This window comes from Lepisma saccharinum, chromosome 18 (genome assembly GCF_977018435.1).
Source record: "Lepisma saccharinum chromosome 18, izLepSacc3.1, whole genome shotgun sequence".
In the NCBI taxonomy this organism is placed as follows: domain Eukaryota; kingdom Metazoa; phylum Arthropoda; class Insecta; order Zygentoma; family Lepismatidae; genus Lepisma; species Lepisma saccharinum.
Window position 1 is genome coordinate 31,886,243 of NC_139246.1, and position 18,675 is coordinate 31,904,917.

The 18,675-nt window shown below is 38.2% G+C and overlaps 1 protein-coding gene across 1 annotated transcript; it reads left to right on the forward strand.

Moving 5' to 3' along the window:
* The first annotated feature begins 638 nt into the window (after positions 1-638).
* On the forward strand, positions 639-11,193 carry LOC146001947 (odorant receptor coreceptor-like). The gene is made up of 6 exons (XM_083139666.1): positions 639-720; positions 2,034-2,422; positions 4,083-4,182; positions 8,528-8,632; positions 9,389-9,544; positions 11,143-11,193. The coding sequence occupies exons 1-6, from the start codon at positions 646-648 to the stop codon at positions 11,191-11,193; spliced, it is 876 nt and encodes a 291-aa protein (XP_082995792.1). The 5' UTR covers positions 639-645.
* Positions 11,194-18,675: the final 7,482 nt, after the last annotated feature.

Genomic DNA, 18,675 nt, shown 5'->3' on the forward strand with positions numbered 1-18,675 from the left:
AGAGACTGGATATTTTATGATAATTACAAGAAACAATACAAGCTTCACATTGCTATCTGTAGCCAACACAAAAGTTTACAGACAATAGGCTAAACTTCCCACTGACATCTGTCCTGAACCATGGACAAAATGAAACTCACAAACTTAATGGAATGTGTCTGGACAAACGTCCGCGTGATGCAATACGTTGGCCATTTCATGATCGACTACGGGAAGGACCAGAGCAAGAGGAAGCAAATGCTTCATGCATTATATTCTTTTGCACATATGTCGCTGATCACAACCCATTTTGTCTTCTCCTTGATCGATCTCGTGATGAAAAGAAACGATCTGGATGCACTTGTTAGCAACGCCATCTCTACGTGCTTCACGGTACACGAAGTGACCAAGTTATACTACTTTATGATCAATAGGAAGAAGTTTCGGGAGACACTTGGTATGTGGGACGAGAAGAACAGTCACCCGTTGTTCAGTGCCTCCGATGCTAAGTACCAAGAGAACGCGGTGAAGACGATCAGATGGGTCTTCTTCTTCGTTCTTTTCGGTACCGAAGTTGCCGGATCTGTCTGGGCGATCAAGCCCTTCATAATGCGTAAGACTGTCAAGGTTCAAGAAGGAAATGCCACGGTCGTCACTCACAGGAGGATGCTCATTTGTGAAGCCTGGTACCCAGTAGACATAGAGGACACGGGGAATTTTATTTATGTTTACATATATCAGGTAAATACTATCTTAGAAGTAGTTTTGGCTACTTTTTCCATATTGTTTAGGGCCGACATCAATGACGGAATGGCTGGTACAGCGCGCTAAAACGCCAGACGTCCCGAGTTCGAATCCCGCATGGGCATGCGTGTTTTCTGCGAGTGTTCCTTCATTAATTCCATCATATCATCGCTCAGTCTCATCTTCACGATTAGCCAAAAGTGACAGGAAAGCTATGTAAAATAACCTAATTCTATCAATCATATTTCTAGGGGTGTAAACGTACGGAATAATGCTTCTACACTATGAAGAGGTTTTCTCTGGCAATGATCCAGGTGATTTACGGATATGCTTCCTAGCTTTCGAGAGCTAACGTCACTTCCATCTTCAGGGATCCCTGATGAGAGTGATGTTAGGTCTCGAAAGCTCGGAAGCCTATCGGGAAATCACCTGGCTGATTGCCCGAGAAAACCTCTTCATTATACCCCGCCAAGAAAGTTTCAAGAATTATTTCATTTTTATACTAGTCATAATACCTATATAAAAATAAGCATCACGTGATGGGGTCAAGCATTTGAGCGCACGAGTTCAAAATAAACCCATAGATTTAATTTATAAAACATACTGTTATATCCAGTTTTGTATACTGAAAATTTGTCCTGGTTTACCGTTACAATTCTTACTTATTGTAAATATTTATTATATATTCCAATCTAGATTAAGTACACAAAACAGAAAATAAAACACCAACTCAGGCATGCAAGTAAAGCACAGAGAGGAGTCTGACTATTTCATTTTTTTCGGATACTTCCATATGTTTCACACAATTTTTATTTTCTCCAAAAATTGAACGTGGTTTTCCTTTCATCAAGGGAACTTTCCCTTCATGTAGCAACACTGCCTCACTAATCTCGGGACACAAATCAGAGAGATATAAGCAGTTTTCTCCCGCCAACGTTCTTTGTAGCGTTGGAACTGAGTACGTATGCTGCCTGTTTTTGTAAAGCCACTCGCCCCTATTTTCAGCCTGGGGGAAACGGGTTGTCAGTAGCCTGCGTTGGAGAACGACCAGTGACGTATATAAACCATTCTTTAAGTTCTTTTAAAAGTTACTTAAATTCTGGTTTTAAACTTGTTTTGATAGTTTTCATGGTATAATGAGTAAATTTTCATTTATTGAAGCTAAGTGTTTGAGAAATATATGACGAAACTTGGTGTACCGGTAACATGGATAATACGCCACTGGTTAAATCTATAAATTATAATGTTCCAGCGTGTGATTTTAAATTTATCTGAATATCAATATTGCGTAATTTTGCATTGTTTTCCAGCTGTATTGGCTCGCAGTCGGCATATTCCAAGTCACCTCCATCGATGTCTTGTTCTGTTCCTGGCTGATCTACGCTTGCGAGCAGCTGAAGCATCTTAAAGAGATCATGGTTCTACTCGTAGAACTAAGCGCCGGCAGAGACCCCAAGGCACTCAGAGAAGCAGAGCGACAGACGGACGTAAATTCTGACCATCACACCGACGGTAGAGACATGATTATCTCAGTCCAACAGGCTCCAAGAAACAGGATACATCCGACAACATTTAATGTTGACATGTACAAATCACTGGACGACGGCAACGTAGGCGAAAATGCGTTGACAACCGAGCAGCAACTCTACGTGAGGTCCGCTATCAAGTACTGGGTGGAACGACATAAGCACATTGTAAGGTAAGTGTCTCACATGGGTTTATCCATAATTGTTCACTTTGTGGGGTTGAAGTTCATGTTTAGTAGTGTGTAAGGGTTTATTTAGATCCAAAATCACCAGAAATTGAGCCTTTGGGGAAAAATATTACGAGGATGTTGAGGACATTTGGGGGGGGGGTGTTAGGTGGGTATTGGGGGATTGTTGAAAATCACTGCGTTCCTGTATTCATACTTATGATCAGGAATTTATATGTAGAAAAAATGTGCTAAATCTGTAAATACAGGGTGCCACAAAAGTGCCCGGTGGAGGCACATAGTGGTTCGGATCCCACTTTAAACTTTAGGTCCAGTCCCGATTAGCCTTACTTTGCATAAAGTCGACATAAAACACAAAATTAATCAATCAATCAATACACAAAATTCAAGTATACATGCAAAATACAAGTAAGTACACAAAATTCCAGTTTCAGTGGTTAGTTCAAAGTGCCCTCCATTGTTTGCAATACATTGTGTGCAACGGTCAACAATTGCAAATACGATGCAGTAAACTTGCATCATTGTTGATGACATGAAACGCATTGATAATTGAGTCCTTCAGTGCATCCAAATCTGCCGGTGATGATGAGTATACCATATCCTTAACAATTCCCCACAAAGCAAAAACGCATGGCGTTAAATCACAAGAACGCACAGGTTTATCAATGGTACCACGGCGTCCTATCCACTCTTCAAATGTGTCATCTTAAAAAAAATTGAACATGACGTCTCTAATGTGGAGGAGCTCCATCTTGCTGCAATGCAAAACAGTAATCTGAATAACAAGTGGAGTTGTTTTCAAGTTCCCAATGTTCCCTACCGTATACCTAAAAATATTACTTAGCACAAGAAGCACAAACACTATCGGAATACTATCATCAATGTGTTTTTTGGGTAAACTGACTGTTCCGCTACCTGGTACATATTTAGTTCTTTTTACCTAAATATGGAGTTAAATATGGGCTTAAATTATACAAATTTACCTTTTTAATAATATAAGATACTACACGAATTACGTAATATACAGTACATTTTACATTTACATTAATTGTAAAACAACAAAATGTGAGTTAATTTTGTTTCCAAAACAATGAGTAACAAACTTTTGTTGTAAGTGTAGAGGCGATTCTTGAGCCGTCATTGTCTATTGTTCACAACAATTGTAAATAAACATGAAATACTAAATATGTCATTTTCAGAGACATCGTAACATCAAAAAGAGGTCCCAATGAACAGAATGCAAAGTTGTTTGTCTCCATGTCCTCTACACACTGTGAAAGTTTGTAGGTATTGTACGGCCAAACTCTGCATACAATGAGGCCTCATTGCCTGAGTAATTAAAGTACAACGCGTATGATTCTAGGATAGCTTCGAGGCATAGACTTTTTTTGTCTTATCTAATTCATAATTAGTTCTCATATTTTATATCTATTTTAATGACATAGTATATAAATATGTATAACTTTGTTCTCTCATTGAAGTATAAACATTTAGATTGAAACGCTAAAAATATTGCATTTGAAAAGGGACAAGGGTTACATTTTCTCTCATTGTTCTTCTCATAGGTCACTTCCACATATGTATATAAAAATTCAAATGTTTACAATACTTTTAGTTTCTGAATGCCACTTTCCTCTTCTTTTAGGTTCATAGATTCTGTCGGAGATACATATGGCTTTGCGCTTCTCCTACATATGTTAACAAGCACGGTTGCTCTCAGTCTCCTGGGCTACGAACTCGCAAAGGTATGTTGTCGAATATTTTCTCATATATTACTTTCATATATACGTTTATGCTCCAACATGCTATTTCAGAATAGACCTACAGTTCAAAGTTATATCCGAATCATTGTTGAATTTGCCTTTACCGAGGATCGAACCAATTACATTTCCTTTACAAGGCGAAGTTTGTGGTTCACTTACAGACAACTCAGTAGCCACACTAGTCAATACTGATTCGATGCCATCAAGTATTGTCCTCCAGAGTTCTACGTATAAACAGGATTTTTTTTAAAAAAAAAACAATAGAGAAATCACACCTTGCACTGGGGCGTTGGGTATTTTCTGGCTCTTCTCTCTACTTCTCCTTCCAGCACAGTTGCCTGGCTGCAGAGTTGTCAGGTATAGTGTTTCTCACTATATCCACTTGTTCGTATATATTCAGCCTAACATCTATATACACAATCAAATTAACAATTTAACACAACTCTGTACTATGCAATACTTAATTCTAGAAAAATGTGTAAGTAGAATTTCATGTTACGCCCATATTGACAAATGTCTATATCTATAATGTAAGAAATTAACGATTTCTGATAATATTAATCATATATTAATTTTAGTAGGATTAGTGAATTTGATATTAAATGCGGTAGAAAAATACTCAAGACAAATCTATATCTTCTATATACTATATATAAACATGAATGTATGTTGATGTGTTCGTGTGTGTGTTTGTTCCGGCATAACTCTCGAACGGCTGGAGCAATTTCAACCAAACTTGGTAAGATATACTGTGTGTGTAAGAAACCTCTGGCACCCCTAGGGGTGGGGGTGGGAAGGGGTTACATGTAAAAATAATCGAAAGCGATCGTTATTAGTGTGGAATCCATAGCTTTCGGGCTCGCTGAGATGAATAGTGACACTCCCAATGCCGTTTAATTGATTTATTCTTGCTCCTGGAGGTGAAACTAAAAATGCTGTTTATAATGAAGTTTTCAGTTAAATTAATATTTTATATATATATATATAATATTAATATATATATAATATTAATATATATATATTATAATAAAATATTTTACTTTAAAATTTATATATTGTACTTATACCTGTAAATAAAATTAGTTGCATTTGACACTATAGTTAGAATACATTATTTTCGTATCTAATAGAAGATTGGGATAAACAAATATCCGGGCAACGCCGGGTAATAAGCTAGTATAGAATAAGAAAACAATGCAGAGAGACGGAAAAGGGAATCATTTGTGGTACGGACCTGCCAAGGATGGATAAGAAAGACAAGCAAAATACTCTCCAAAAAAAGTGGCATTAAGCAAACAGAAGTTTGAAGCAGATTAACATTGGGGGATCTAACTGCGTAGAAGACGGGACATAGAAGACTTATTGGTAAATGTGTTACACACAAAACTCAAAATTTATCAAATCAAAGTTTTTAGAAAAGATTTACTCATTTAGAAGCCAGTGTGTGTATTTGAAGCACGTCAAGTATCGCATATTCATTTCACTAGAATCGTTGAGTCAAAAGGAAAGCTGCAATCCCTGTCAAGAATGGCATGCTGCTGAGGATACAATAATTCAACTCAGAGTGCACATTCCATCTTTCATTCTTGCGTTAAATTCTCTGTATTAGTGTGTATTCAAATTAATTTGAATTGAAATTCGTCCTTATTGTATGTGGACTTCCCGAAGGCGTAAATGAAACGTCGTCGCCTTGAAATCAAGAGGTCTCGGTTCGATAGCCAGTGGGAGTACATAGTAGTTCCGACCCCATTTGAAACAGTATGAACAGTCCATAAATTGGACTTTAAAAAAAACTCGAACTAACTCATTTGTTTGAAGGGCGAGATTGGGTGTGTGTCCGTTCTGCCACCTACTCAAAGTAAATACGAGACACAAAATTAGATTCCTTGGTCGTACCGAACACGTGCTCTTAGCGAACACTAGCTGGAAAGGATTTGCAGGTGCGGCTGTTAGCGAGCACACAAACTTGCCCTTTCTGGTTTGTCCTTGAAAGTGGTCAACATGCAAGTGTTGCCAGCGATACCTTATACTCATCTTAGTTTAAAATTAGCTAAGTGAAGGGTCCTCAACAATTTAGGTTAAGTACATGAAAGTTTTGTTAAAATATTGATATATTTCATCTTCCTTAAAATCAAATTTTGCATAGGAAATGTAAATGTTAACCAGCCTAGGTTACTTTCTGAACAAAAGACAACTTCCTAAGACATTTGTAAATGATATTATCAATTTTAGGTTAGACTAGCTATCTTCAGTTCTCTTAGCCTAAATAATAATTTTTCATTTTATGCTAATGGAAGCTAACTTAACAGGCCTAACCTAACCTTGTAGGCATTCCTCGTCTGACGTCAGAACACAAGGTAGCAATACTGTTGTGCGACAAGGAAGGCCCGATTAAAGAATGATCAGGGGTGAGTCAGGTTAGGTCAAGAGGCACCAGCCACTGAGGTATTTGTCCACGCAAGTTGGCTTATCACTGGCAACACTTGCATGATGACCAGTTTCAAGGACAAATAAGATAGGACAAGTCTGTGTGTTCCCTAACAGCACGTACGTGCAAATCCTTCCGTAACTGTGTTCGCTAAGAGCACGCGTTCGATACGAGCACGTTCGCTAACAGCACGGCACCCAAAATTAATCGTACAGGGAAAAAAATAACACGTAAAATAACAACAAAAAAGGTGAAAACAGAACTCACGTACGCAACAAAGTTACACAAAAGATTTACATATAAATGAACAGAGTTAAGCATTGTTGAACAATAAATTAAGTGTAACTTAATTATATAAGATTTTGTTATAACTAGACCTCGGATTTTGACGTTCTAAAAAGTGTGCTTTTCGGTTCCTAAAATAGGCTCTAAAAATCCTAAAATAGGTCCTAAAATATAAAGTTAGGCTCTACAAATCCTGAAGTAGGTTCAAAGGATTTTAAAATAGTTCAAGATTCCCGAGAAAATACTGATTAGGTATGGTCACCGGCAATGAAAATGAGACATATATATCTTGAAATACGCACTATCTTGTATAACGTTATGTGTGTTGCCTAACCCTACGGCGATAGCAGAACTTACGATTAGAAATTTGCTATTAAAATCCACTCTTCGATGTATGGTTAGGCAATAATCTTTCTTCATCTTATCCACATTCAAACTGCGCAATTTTTGTCTGTGAGGATTATCTCCACCACGTATCATTCTATAGAATGATGGGATCAGAACCAGTCACTTCGCAATTAATTTCTGGGTGATGTAAGCTATTCATCATTCATCCTCTATGATGAGAGCACTCGTCATTAACATGACGAGTTTACGCTTGGCAATGCGAAAGGTGCAACTAAAATTTAGGAACTAAACAGCTAGAAAAGGCAACGGTCACTCGTTGAACCTGAATCATGGCTGGGTGTTAGGATAGTTACCTGTCTATCTGACGAATGAAGATAATTACGATGAATACAAATATACTAAGTCCTCTCTTGGGTTCTCTATAGGTTGACCAGCGCGTCGTCTCATTTTTGCTCCACTCCTCTCCTAAGCTCTCCTCTCTCCTCTATTCCAATCCAAAAGTCAGTCCCCCCTTAGCTTGTCTCACCTCTATATCCCTAGCCCATGGAGCTCTTCCTCCATGCCGAATCGTGTTTTTAATTCCCACTATGCAAACCGCTGACTCCATAGGCAGAAGAAACGAATTATTTCCTGAATACCTCAGGAGGTTTGCATAGCACAACACTGTGCATTGTTTACATGCCTCAGAGGTTGAGACAACTGAGAAAAACAAGTGAATGCCCGGGTCAACATAAAGTATTCAGAGAGGATTTTCTAATAAACATATAATCTTAGGGATTGGTACGTTATATACTGAAAATAATATTGCAATAAAGGCATAGTCCGTGGTGCAAACGTCAATGCTGAAATGTCAGTTTGCAAGGCGCGAATGCCACAAAGCACCGAAGTGACGCGAAAGTAAGCAAGACCACACGGATCACAAGTTTGTACTTTAGACTGTACAGGTAACAGTGGCACCAGAAATTTTGCTTTGTTTACAGCTTTGAAAAATCACCAGGGACTTGTATGAAGGGAAATCGACATAGCGTAAGTTTCAAACACGTTCGTCATTGATTTTTTTCGTGACCAAACAAAGCAAATGCCTCTGTGTGACATACAAATAGTGTAAAACCTTTAAACATATATAAATAGGTACAAAAAATGTAGGTTCTCACATGCTTGTAAAAAAAATAGGTTAAAAATAAAAAATCAGAGGTCTAGCCATAACCAATGCATTGCATATTTCCATATTTAACACTGACATTTGTACTCTAAAACATTTTTCAGATCACCGCCCTTGACGTTTGGGCAATGAATATTGTGGGATACATGATATATACTTTAGCCCAGGTGTTTCTGTTCTGCATATTTGGCAATAAACTGATAGAAGAGGTACGTTTCATTAAATGATCTGAATTTATCATATGGATACACGATAGAAAAATTATCCATGGGATGTACGGTATAGGTTCGTATGTTATTCAAATATTGACATAAATACTTTTATTTTGATATCGGTGTAAAGATTCATTCATAGTGTGTGGTCATTCAGCAATTATATTATGATTAAAACCCTGTGATGTAATCTTAATCACTTGAAATTACAAGGATATACGTAATACTTAGCTTAGTTATATAAATGCCGCAATCACTGTACTTTTGGAAAGGCAATTATTCTTTTAAAAAACAAAGATACGTGCTAAAGTAAAGAGTGATTCACATATTCAAACACCAAAATCAAATCTGATAAATAAGATTGTGTTTTAATGTATTGATGACATCATTTATATTTTGGACTATAATAGATAGCACATAAGCTTGTGGCAAGCTAACGATAGCTTGCTTATAACTTGTCAAAGTAAGTTTGATTTGACTAGCTCGATGCAAGTTTGATCTAAGTGGTGCTCTGCAAATGAGTGTTCGCAAGCACTTTTGCTTTGCAGAAATTCTACTGCCAAAATTTGCAGGTAGTTATGGCAAGTTTGAAGCAGGCTTGCCTTGGCAAGGTTGCTGCAACTTCGACTTATGGTGACTAGATTGCTGGGTTCAAGCTTGTAGCAGGAAATTGTCTGTGCCATCTGGGTAATTACGTATTTTCAGTGGATATAGATGATCTCTGATAGCCTCTTCAACACGTTCTATTTCCAGAGCAAATCAGTGTTGCAAGCAGCATATGAGTGCTCGTGGGAAGATGGATCCAAGGAAGCCCAAATTTTCATCAGGGTTGTGTCTCAACAGTGTCAGAAGCCTCTCGCAATTTCAGGAGCGAATTTCTTTACTGTTTCCTTAGAACTTTTTGGGTCGGTAAGTATCTGTCGATTTATATGTATTTGTATTTTTGTTCTTAACTTCGCTTTTTGGCCACATTGGGTAGTCGCAATGATGAGTGTGAGTCATGATATGACCAAAGTCATGAAGGAACACTCTAGATCAGGATTCGAACCCGGGACACACCTATCGGTTTCTATAATAAACTATATATGACTTTCACGTGAAAAGGTCATGTTTTCTTACATTTTAATGTTATGAGGGATAGATATGTGGCTGTTCGGGCAGCAACCCTTTCGGTATGCCAAACTTACTTCAATTGTGCATTGAAATTCTCTCCTGACAATATTATGCATTAAACATGATGAAATAGAAACGGTGAAGATTTGGATGACTTTTTAATAGGTTTCGTTTTCAGTTCAAAGGATGCACATCAAATAACGGAAAACGCCTAAACGATAATTGCAGTTCAATCAAGATGAGATGAATCCCGGCACACTGTGACACTAAAATGGATATTCTACGTCTGTGAAGCAAGGTCGCGCGCAGAGCAAATCCGGGGGAAATCGAGTGGGCAAAGCGAAACATTACATACTGCTGCGAAGGCTGGTAACTACAGTCGCTTCCCACCTCTACGCAATCCCATTCCCTCACTACTAGCGCAGAGACTTGTTTTCGTCCACTTGCTCCAAACATACCGGAGAGAGAGTATAGTAATTTGCTTTCTTCTCTCGCTTCCCCTACGCTTGTGGCCGAGTGTCCCCATGATACTATATTTATAATATCCCACACTCGCTTCGTTGTCAAAAACTTAAACAGTCGTTAAATATTACGTCTCTAAATGCGCTGCCTATATTTTACAGTGGTTAACGATACAAACTAAAGAAAGCTGAGGACGGTGTGTTAAAAAATAGGCACCAGGACATAATATCATTAGACATAGATAAGAGAGACAAAAATATTGTGAGAGACTGATTGATTGATTTGGTGTTTTAAGTCCACTTTATGCACACCAAGGCTAATCGGGACCGAACCTACAGTTTAAAATGGGATCCGAACCACTGTGTTCTTTTGCCGGGTATCGAACCCGGGACTCCTTTATTACAAGGCGAATGTGAGAGAGATTGTGTACGTGCCTGAGAGAGAGAAAGCAAGAGAAAGAGGAGACAGAGGGATTGAGAAATCAAACAAGGAAGAAAGTGAAAAACAGAGAGAAAGAGATAAAGAGAGAAATTATAGTAAAAGAGAGGAAGAACAAAAGGAAGACACCGAGAGAGAGAGAGGGAGTTCTATGAAAAGACAGATAAACTCCAATATATGAAACAAAATAACGTGGAGTACCAAGTGAACCCGCATTTTCGGGCATCCATGATGTTTGACACACATGAATTACCATCATTACATGTACGCCTATTATACTTAGAGCAAAGGTTGTGTTACATATGGTAAATTAATAAATAAAACTACTAGTGTATAAGAGATGTATACGTAAGTAATAAACACATAGAAATCCCTAAAATTTACTGACTGTCCATATCTTATTATTCAGTTATACAATAGTCTCGTAGAAGGTTGTTTTCTTAATCACCTAAATAGAAATTGCGCATACATTTTCTCCTCTTTTTCAATTGCAGGTATGTGGCGCTGTGGTCACCTACTGCATGGTCTTGATTCAAATGAAATAGAGCCGAAAGTTCACACATGGAATGGAATGGCAGCCAGAGTGTTACACAATTACAATGAGTGAACTACCGTTTACTATGTCGCAACAAGCACCAATTGAATGTTTCATTAGTCATATGTATTGAGAAATATATTTTGAAAATGTGTTTTCTTTGTTGTAGCACTTATCATAGTATTATAATATATTATCTAACTCCTTGGAAATGTATATGTTTTCTTAATAAATATATTCTCACTTATTTTTGTAACAATGGAACTCAGAATATTGAAGTTATGCTCAAAATATCAGCGGCCTCTAACGTAAGTCTTCCGCACACTATTTCGCTCCGAACTGCGATGTGGAACATTCTACACGTCTTTTCACTCCGAACCGCCATGTGCTAAGAAATCATACAATTCTCCTTTCGTTTGCGTCTGTGAATATTGCCTAACTATTTCCAAACTGACAATATTTCCGATCTCTCAATGAATATTTGTCACTTTTGCGTAGGCGGGTTGAAAGAGGCTGTGTTACAGCGCCTTGAATAGGTAGTGTGGAAAACGGAACGGGCCTAGGCTCTCTGGCGGGTTCCACTCGAATATGATACCGCTAGAGGCGCTGGTGTCCGCAACGTTACGTGGTATTCGTCTGCTTATAACAGGAGTAAATGGAGTTTTCCCTGCAACATCTGATTCTTTACTTGAAGCATTTTATGAATGTGATAATTGCTTTGATATTTGGTACAGTGGTCGTGAAGATATTAACTGAAATTATAGGCAGTCAACACGTCCTTGTATCGTGACTTTCATTAATAATACGGGAGAAATATACGCGTGGAATGCTTTTGGTAACTAATGTTTTGTGTATGAATTAGGTTCATTATTATTATCACCATCATCATCATCGTCGTCGTCATCGTCATTTCTTTTAGAGAAGTACACACTGAAGCATTTGTATTTTTTACTGTTGCTTTTCTTCCGCTTGCAACTAATCGCGGCGATGATGATAACTGATGATTGCATGAAACGACAAAGTGAAACCCACAAGACTTCCTTAGTGCCATCGACATGAGTGCTAGGAAACTTTCAGACCAATGGGACAAGCGACACGGGATGTTTACACTGATATGACTAGTGACTAGACACTTCCAGACCTTAAAATATCATTCATTTCACATGAGAGTCCAAACAGTAAACCGTTCAGCACAGGTGTATGTGTTGTATTCGCGTGCTGCATGTTACTTCGGTCGGAAAGCTCCTTAAAGGAAGGTTACTCGACGCGCTACAGGGGGAGTTTGCAACGAAGTGACAAGCAACATGCTGCCTTCAGTTAATTTGCAAGAGTTTGCTGCTAATTGTGCGAACAACAGATCTAGGAGACACGATAAGCAGTACTTGTCGCTTGGTGTGTCTTAAACTGGGTCATTTCGTCAATAGCTGGTAACGTGTTCCCGTGGTATATTGTTCGCGCATGCGCGATACGACGACGTCATGCTTTGGGGAGATTGCTCAACCGAAGCGACAAGCGGCACGTGACACTTGTCGCTTGAGGATTTTACCAACCAAATGCTGGCCTGTGCTGCCCGTCATGCCGCTACGGTGTGAAACGTTGCTCTTCATTGGCTCGTTTCCAAGCGCCATGTGTTGCGTGTCGCTTTGGTTTCAAAGCTGCCATGGAACGAAGGACCCGTGTCGCTTTGGTGTGAAATCACCGTATCGTTTGTCGCATGTCGCTTTGGTCCTTGAGGAAACGATGCAGTCAGACCTTGTGTCCCTAGGGTTTGAAAGGCTGCATTGATTACCGACTGCTCGCTTCCAACCGACACTTGTGGTTCGTCGCCTCAGTATGAAATATCTCTCAGGATACTATATATATTATAATAACATAGAAAACGTTCGGAATCACATTGAGATATTTATTCTTGCGATACACATGCTATTTTTTTTTCTATTTTACATTTTTTTACACATTAATGCCATTTCGTGACTGCAAATCACTCCACAAATATAAATGTTATCATCAATTCACTTACCTCCTTTCAAGACAAACAAATCTACACAATATATTGAAAAAACTAACGAAGCTGTTTTACTTGCATAAGAAAGTTAGTTGTATTACAGATCGCACTGCTATCTATGTTGTCATTCGCCTCGGGAACTAGTTTTTCGGGTCGTTTTCCACACTAACTATTCAAGGCGCTATAGCTGTGTTGAGCCTTGAACCAGTCGAGGAAGATTCGTTACCATGGAGATGAATTGAAGACTAAAATTGGTTAACGCTGTAAGTGCGACAAGAATTCAAGCACCGTTTTCCACTTTAAACTGTGAACTGTGCCATGCTTGATAATGTGGTAAACGTGAAAAGTGGTTGGTAGCCCTCTAAGTAGTTCAAAGGGTGTGTAAAAAGGCACTAGTGTGAACGTTCGTACGGGCTGGTGTGCTGAACGATGCGATTTCACAACACACTCGCTTTTGGCACTTACAACGTTTACCACTTTTAGTCCTCAATTACTTTGGTTTCGCTAAACTTAAAACCATGTGGGATGGTTTCCGCGAGGTTCTCACCTCAGCGACTGCTCGGAGCACTGTTCCTACTTAGCTCCTTTTGGAACCAGCCAGGCTCTTTCATGCAAATTGGGCTCCGTCCCACATAGACCAACTTTTGCCATGAATATACATTTTGCACGTGACGTGATATTGTTATATTGGCTGCACCACCCCCTCTCTCTCTCACCTTCCCAGATACTTTTTTAATGCACCGTGGCTAACGTGAAAATTACATAATATTGTCACCCGGTAATCCTTTATTTTCGATTTCATCATGCCATCGGTGGCTTCTTGATGAGTTATGCCGCCAGTTCTAGACGGTGAAAACTAATAATAATACATTGTCATCAGTTTAAAGTTAACGGTAACAGCAGAACCTTTGATACCTAAAATGACCATAGATGGCATTAGGCTATATCCAGCCTTCGTAAATCTAGCTCCTTGAAAATCAACTTTAGCTCGATTTCAGGAGACCGTGTGGCAACACTGTCAGGATGACCATAAAGGGAAAGGAGAAATACATTACGCCTATGGGAGTATTATTGTATTTGTTCTATCAGGAATATCAAATATACGTACAATGGCGTAGAAAAGTACAATGATGGAAAAAGGACACGTTGAACAATTTATTTGTCGTAGGGAAAGTCCAAACTCTCATTACATTAGCCGTAACTTGAAGTTGAAGTTGATTCTCCATAAGGAATACATGATATTTTTCGTCACTAATACGCATTTAGATTGCTTCCGTAGGCCTTGTTAGAACGTTTTGCTTCCCTTTGATCAATAAGAAAGATAAATCTTGAAATAGGACCAATAAACGTTCGTTTACACAGCTTGTGTCAAAAGATATACTAATAAAGTAAAGAATTGTTTGGTTAATTAAACAAATATAGAAAAAGTATATACAGTTACAGTGTGTAAAAAGAAAATAGTTGTCATAGTCCTTCTTACCCGTACACAGTGTGCCCACTTCGGTTTCTTCCCGTAAGCCAAGTGAATAGAGCGGTGCCCCACCGAAACACTGGCAGCACCTTCGATTGCGACGAGCGTCTTCTGCTTGCAGTGTGGCCGCGCTTTATGTAGAGCGTTGTGTTTTGTTGTGCTAGAATAACATTGTGTACTTTTATTAATAACAACGTTGTTACGTTATTCAGTTTAGTGTCGTTATATTTGTGATTGATCCGTTGTGACTAGTTTGTGTTGTGTTCAACGCATAATTATTGTGTTTGAGACAGCAGCGAGTGAAAACTACAAGATGCCTACGTGTTTCGTACCCGGCTGTAGATCTGGATATGACCCCTGTTCTTCAGGTAGTAGACATTTTTTTAGGCCACCTAAAGACACTAATGGTTTCTCAAAATGGGAGAGTGCCATCCCTATAAAAGATAAAAAAACTAAGTCATAATTACTATGTGTGTGATATTCATTTTTCCACCTTTTAGTGAAAGTGGATTCGTTCATAGTGGATGGCGAAAGAGTAGAAATTCCACGACAAAGGTGGAAATTAAAACCAGAAGCAGTTCCTCATATATTTCCTAATCTGCCCAAATACCTCTCTAAGACAGTTAAGAAGCGAAAATCTCCCATGAAAAGGCAATCCTTGCGGAAAGATGATAATGAAGTAAGTACTCGTCGCAATGTATCATTAAGCTTATCAGTAGAGGATGATTTGCTTCACACTGCGGATGCTAGAAATACAATAGCATTGCTAAAGAAAAAACTTAAGAATCAGAAACGCAATTTAATTAGAACGCAGAATAAACTAAAGGTCGCACAGGCTAAAATAAATTTGCTTGAAAAAGGCGTTAAAGATGCTAAATTAAAGACAACGATCACACAGTCAAAACAGTTCGTGTCTCTTAGAAAAAATCAAAAAATTGTAATTGATACAATCTTAAAGAAGTGCCAACTGAAAAGTAAGACAGGAATGAGATACAGTTCTGAGTTTATACTGCATTCTCCTCTTTTAAAAATTTACGTCCCCCAAGGGATATAGACACTGATTGCATCACGATTTGCTACCTTTGCCTTCTGAAACTTCCTTGAGAAAATTGGTGAAGGGTCTTAAATTTACTTATGGCGTAAATTCCCATGCCATCGACGCTATAACACATTTTTTTTAATGAAAAGAATGAGAATGAGCGTAGCGGAATGCTGATTTTTGGGGAAGTTAAACTTAGGGAAGCAATTCAATTTAACTCGAATTCCTTAAAAATAGAAGGCTTTATTGATTTGGGAAATCTTACTCCAGACGAAAGCAAGAATCAAGTAGCAAATAATGCTCTAGTTCTTATGTTTGTTCCTTTTCTGTATAATTGGATTCAACCCATAGCAGTATATGCTAGCAGGAATGTCACCCCTGGTGATATTCTCACAAAAATACTTATCCAGGTTATCATACATTTGGAAAAAGCAGAGGTCAGAATTATTGGTTTTACATCTGACGGTAGCCAATCTAACAAAAAGTTATGGAAATGCTTAGGAATTTCCGGAAACAGAAACAATCTTAAGTGCTCTATACCCAATCCAGCTGACTAGTAGAAAGCTTTGGGCATTTTCAGACGCACCACATATTACATATATTTAAATGCATAAGGAATAATTTCCATGATAAAGTGCAGGTGTACTATAGTGGTTATATTGTTGATTATTAATTTTACAGAAAAGTGTATATACATGATTCATGTACTAAATTTTCCGGTATGAAAGCTTGCTGCAAAGTGACCTCTGCTCATTTGGATCCTAATTCATTCCAATCAATGAATGTAAGACTCGCACCGCAGCTGTTCAGCAGATATGTGGCTAATGGAATAAAATATTATCGGAGTATTAATGCAGAGGGGTTAGAAGGCAGTGAAACAACGGAAAATTTCACAAGGGACCTAAACTGCCTGGTTGACGCATTAAATTCATTCACTCCTGCACAGGCACTATATAAAGGATCAGAAGCACATAGAACTTTAATAAAATGGAATGCTGTCCTTAGAGATAATCGAAATTCCTTCGCTTCAGAAAAAACTCTAGAGTCCTTAAGAGTGACTTTAGAAAGTACTTTAGAAGTGTCCGAATATTTGTAGAAGAATAATTACAAATACGTTTTGACAGAAAAATTTAATCAAGATCCCCTACAACGCCATTTTGGTATGTTGCGGTCGTTCACTTGTGATGATCATCCCTCCACTGTGGATTTTCTGCGCTTACATATGCTGCAATCAATTTACGTACCAGCAAAACTTGCTTTATTTTCGGGCGGAAACTGTGAATACAGAACTGAATCTCCTCTGACGTCTTTTGTTAATCAAATGCAAACTCTGGTAAGAGCAACCGAAAATAAAAATATTTCGGTGAAGAAGCAAGCTGAAAATAAAATTAGGGGGAAAAAATCCATTGTTGAAGGTGAAATTCAAATACCGGACTGGGAAAACAACATACCGAACTTAAATTAACAAAGTGTTGGTAAAGAATACTTGGTGTATCATTTGGCAGGATACATAGTGCGGTATATTTCAAAAGTGACGGATTGTAAACTGTGTACAACTTTTCTGCATGGGGAACCAACTAATGTACCTGCCTCACTTACGCTAATCCAAGACTATGGTTCGGGCGACGGCTGTAAATACCTTACCTATGCATCGAAAAGTGTTTATGATGTGCTGTTACGAGTGGAAGAAGTTTTTGCAGAAAGATTATCATGTGCTAATAGTTTATGGGAAGATATATTTTTTGAGTGTTTAGACAATTTAAATATAATTGCTGTAAAAATTTCGCAATTAGGATGCATTGAAGATCATGTGCTGCGTACGCTACCTAAACTCGTATTTCACTATCTGAAATGTCGATTTTTCTTCCGCACCAAGGAGATAAGAAAGGAATTAAGTGCCTTGAAGAAAACAAAATCATCTCGGAAATTCTCGAAACTATCCAGCTGCTGAGCTCTTCCTCAAACGTAAGTAACATGCATTTTTGTTTCTTATGTAGTTAGTTATGTAAGCAACGCGAACATCTTCCAAGTCGTCTCAAACGTCACCACTGCCATCTAGGCAGTGGACCATGGCTGTGGACCACGGCAACTCAGGGAGTGCGAACACTATTCCTTCTCTACGCTCTGTCCGTACTAAACAGTTTTATTAATTTTAAATAAGAAACGATAATTTGAAAGACGGAGATAATGTATGAAATGATTTCATTCAATACATAGTACGGCAGCTATGTGTAAAACCGAGCATTTTAGTGATAAAAGCATGAAACTTGGAATGTAGTTTAATATCCATCTTAATATATTTTTAAAGATTTGAAGTATTTAAAATACCCTGTTTGTCAGTAATGGCGCACGTTTTCAAAATGCCGGCCGATTTATTACTATATCTTTTGACACAAACAGTGTAAACGAACGTTTATTGGTCCTATTTGAAGATTTATCTTTGTAATTGGTCAAAGGGAAGCAAAACGTTCTAACAAGACCTACGTAAGCAATCTAAATGCGTATTAGTGACGGGAAATACCTTGCTTGCCTATGTTTAAGGGTCGCGTTTTTCAAGATTGCTTATAAGAGCATGTTGCTGTTCAAACAGCTTCAGTTTTGAAGACTGATGTGTAATCGTTAATTATAAACACTTTAGTTACTAATTATCATATTTAACGGATGTGGATATATGGGTTGCATATATGCACAAACTATGCCTAAACCATTTATAGTCGGGCCAATATGTGCAGATAATTGCTTAATTGTGCATTTTTGTGATAAAGGCATGGAAATTGGTCAATAAATTAGTAACATCATATCAAACGTTCGTTTTGAAGGTTGGTGGGTGGCACTGATCATACTCCACAAAAGGGGGGTGGGTGAGGGAACATTTTCAAACTGGCCGTTATAGGGATCCTCAATATATCATATGGGCTACATTTTGATGCTATCGTCACTTCTTTTATATTGTCGTCATGGAAAATAGTGCAGGAGA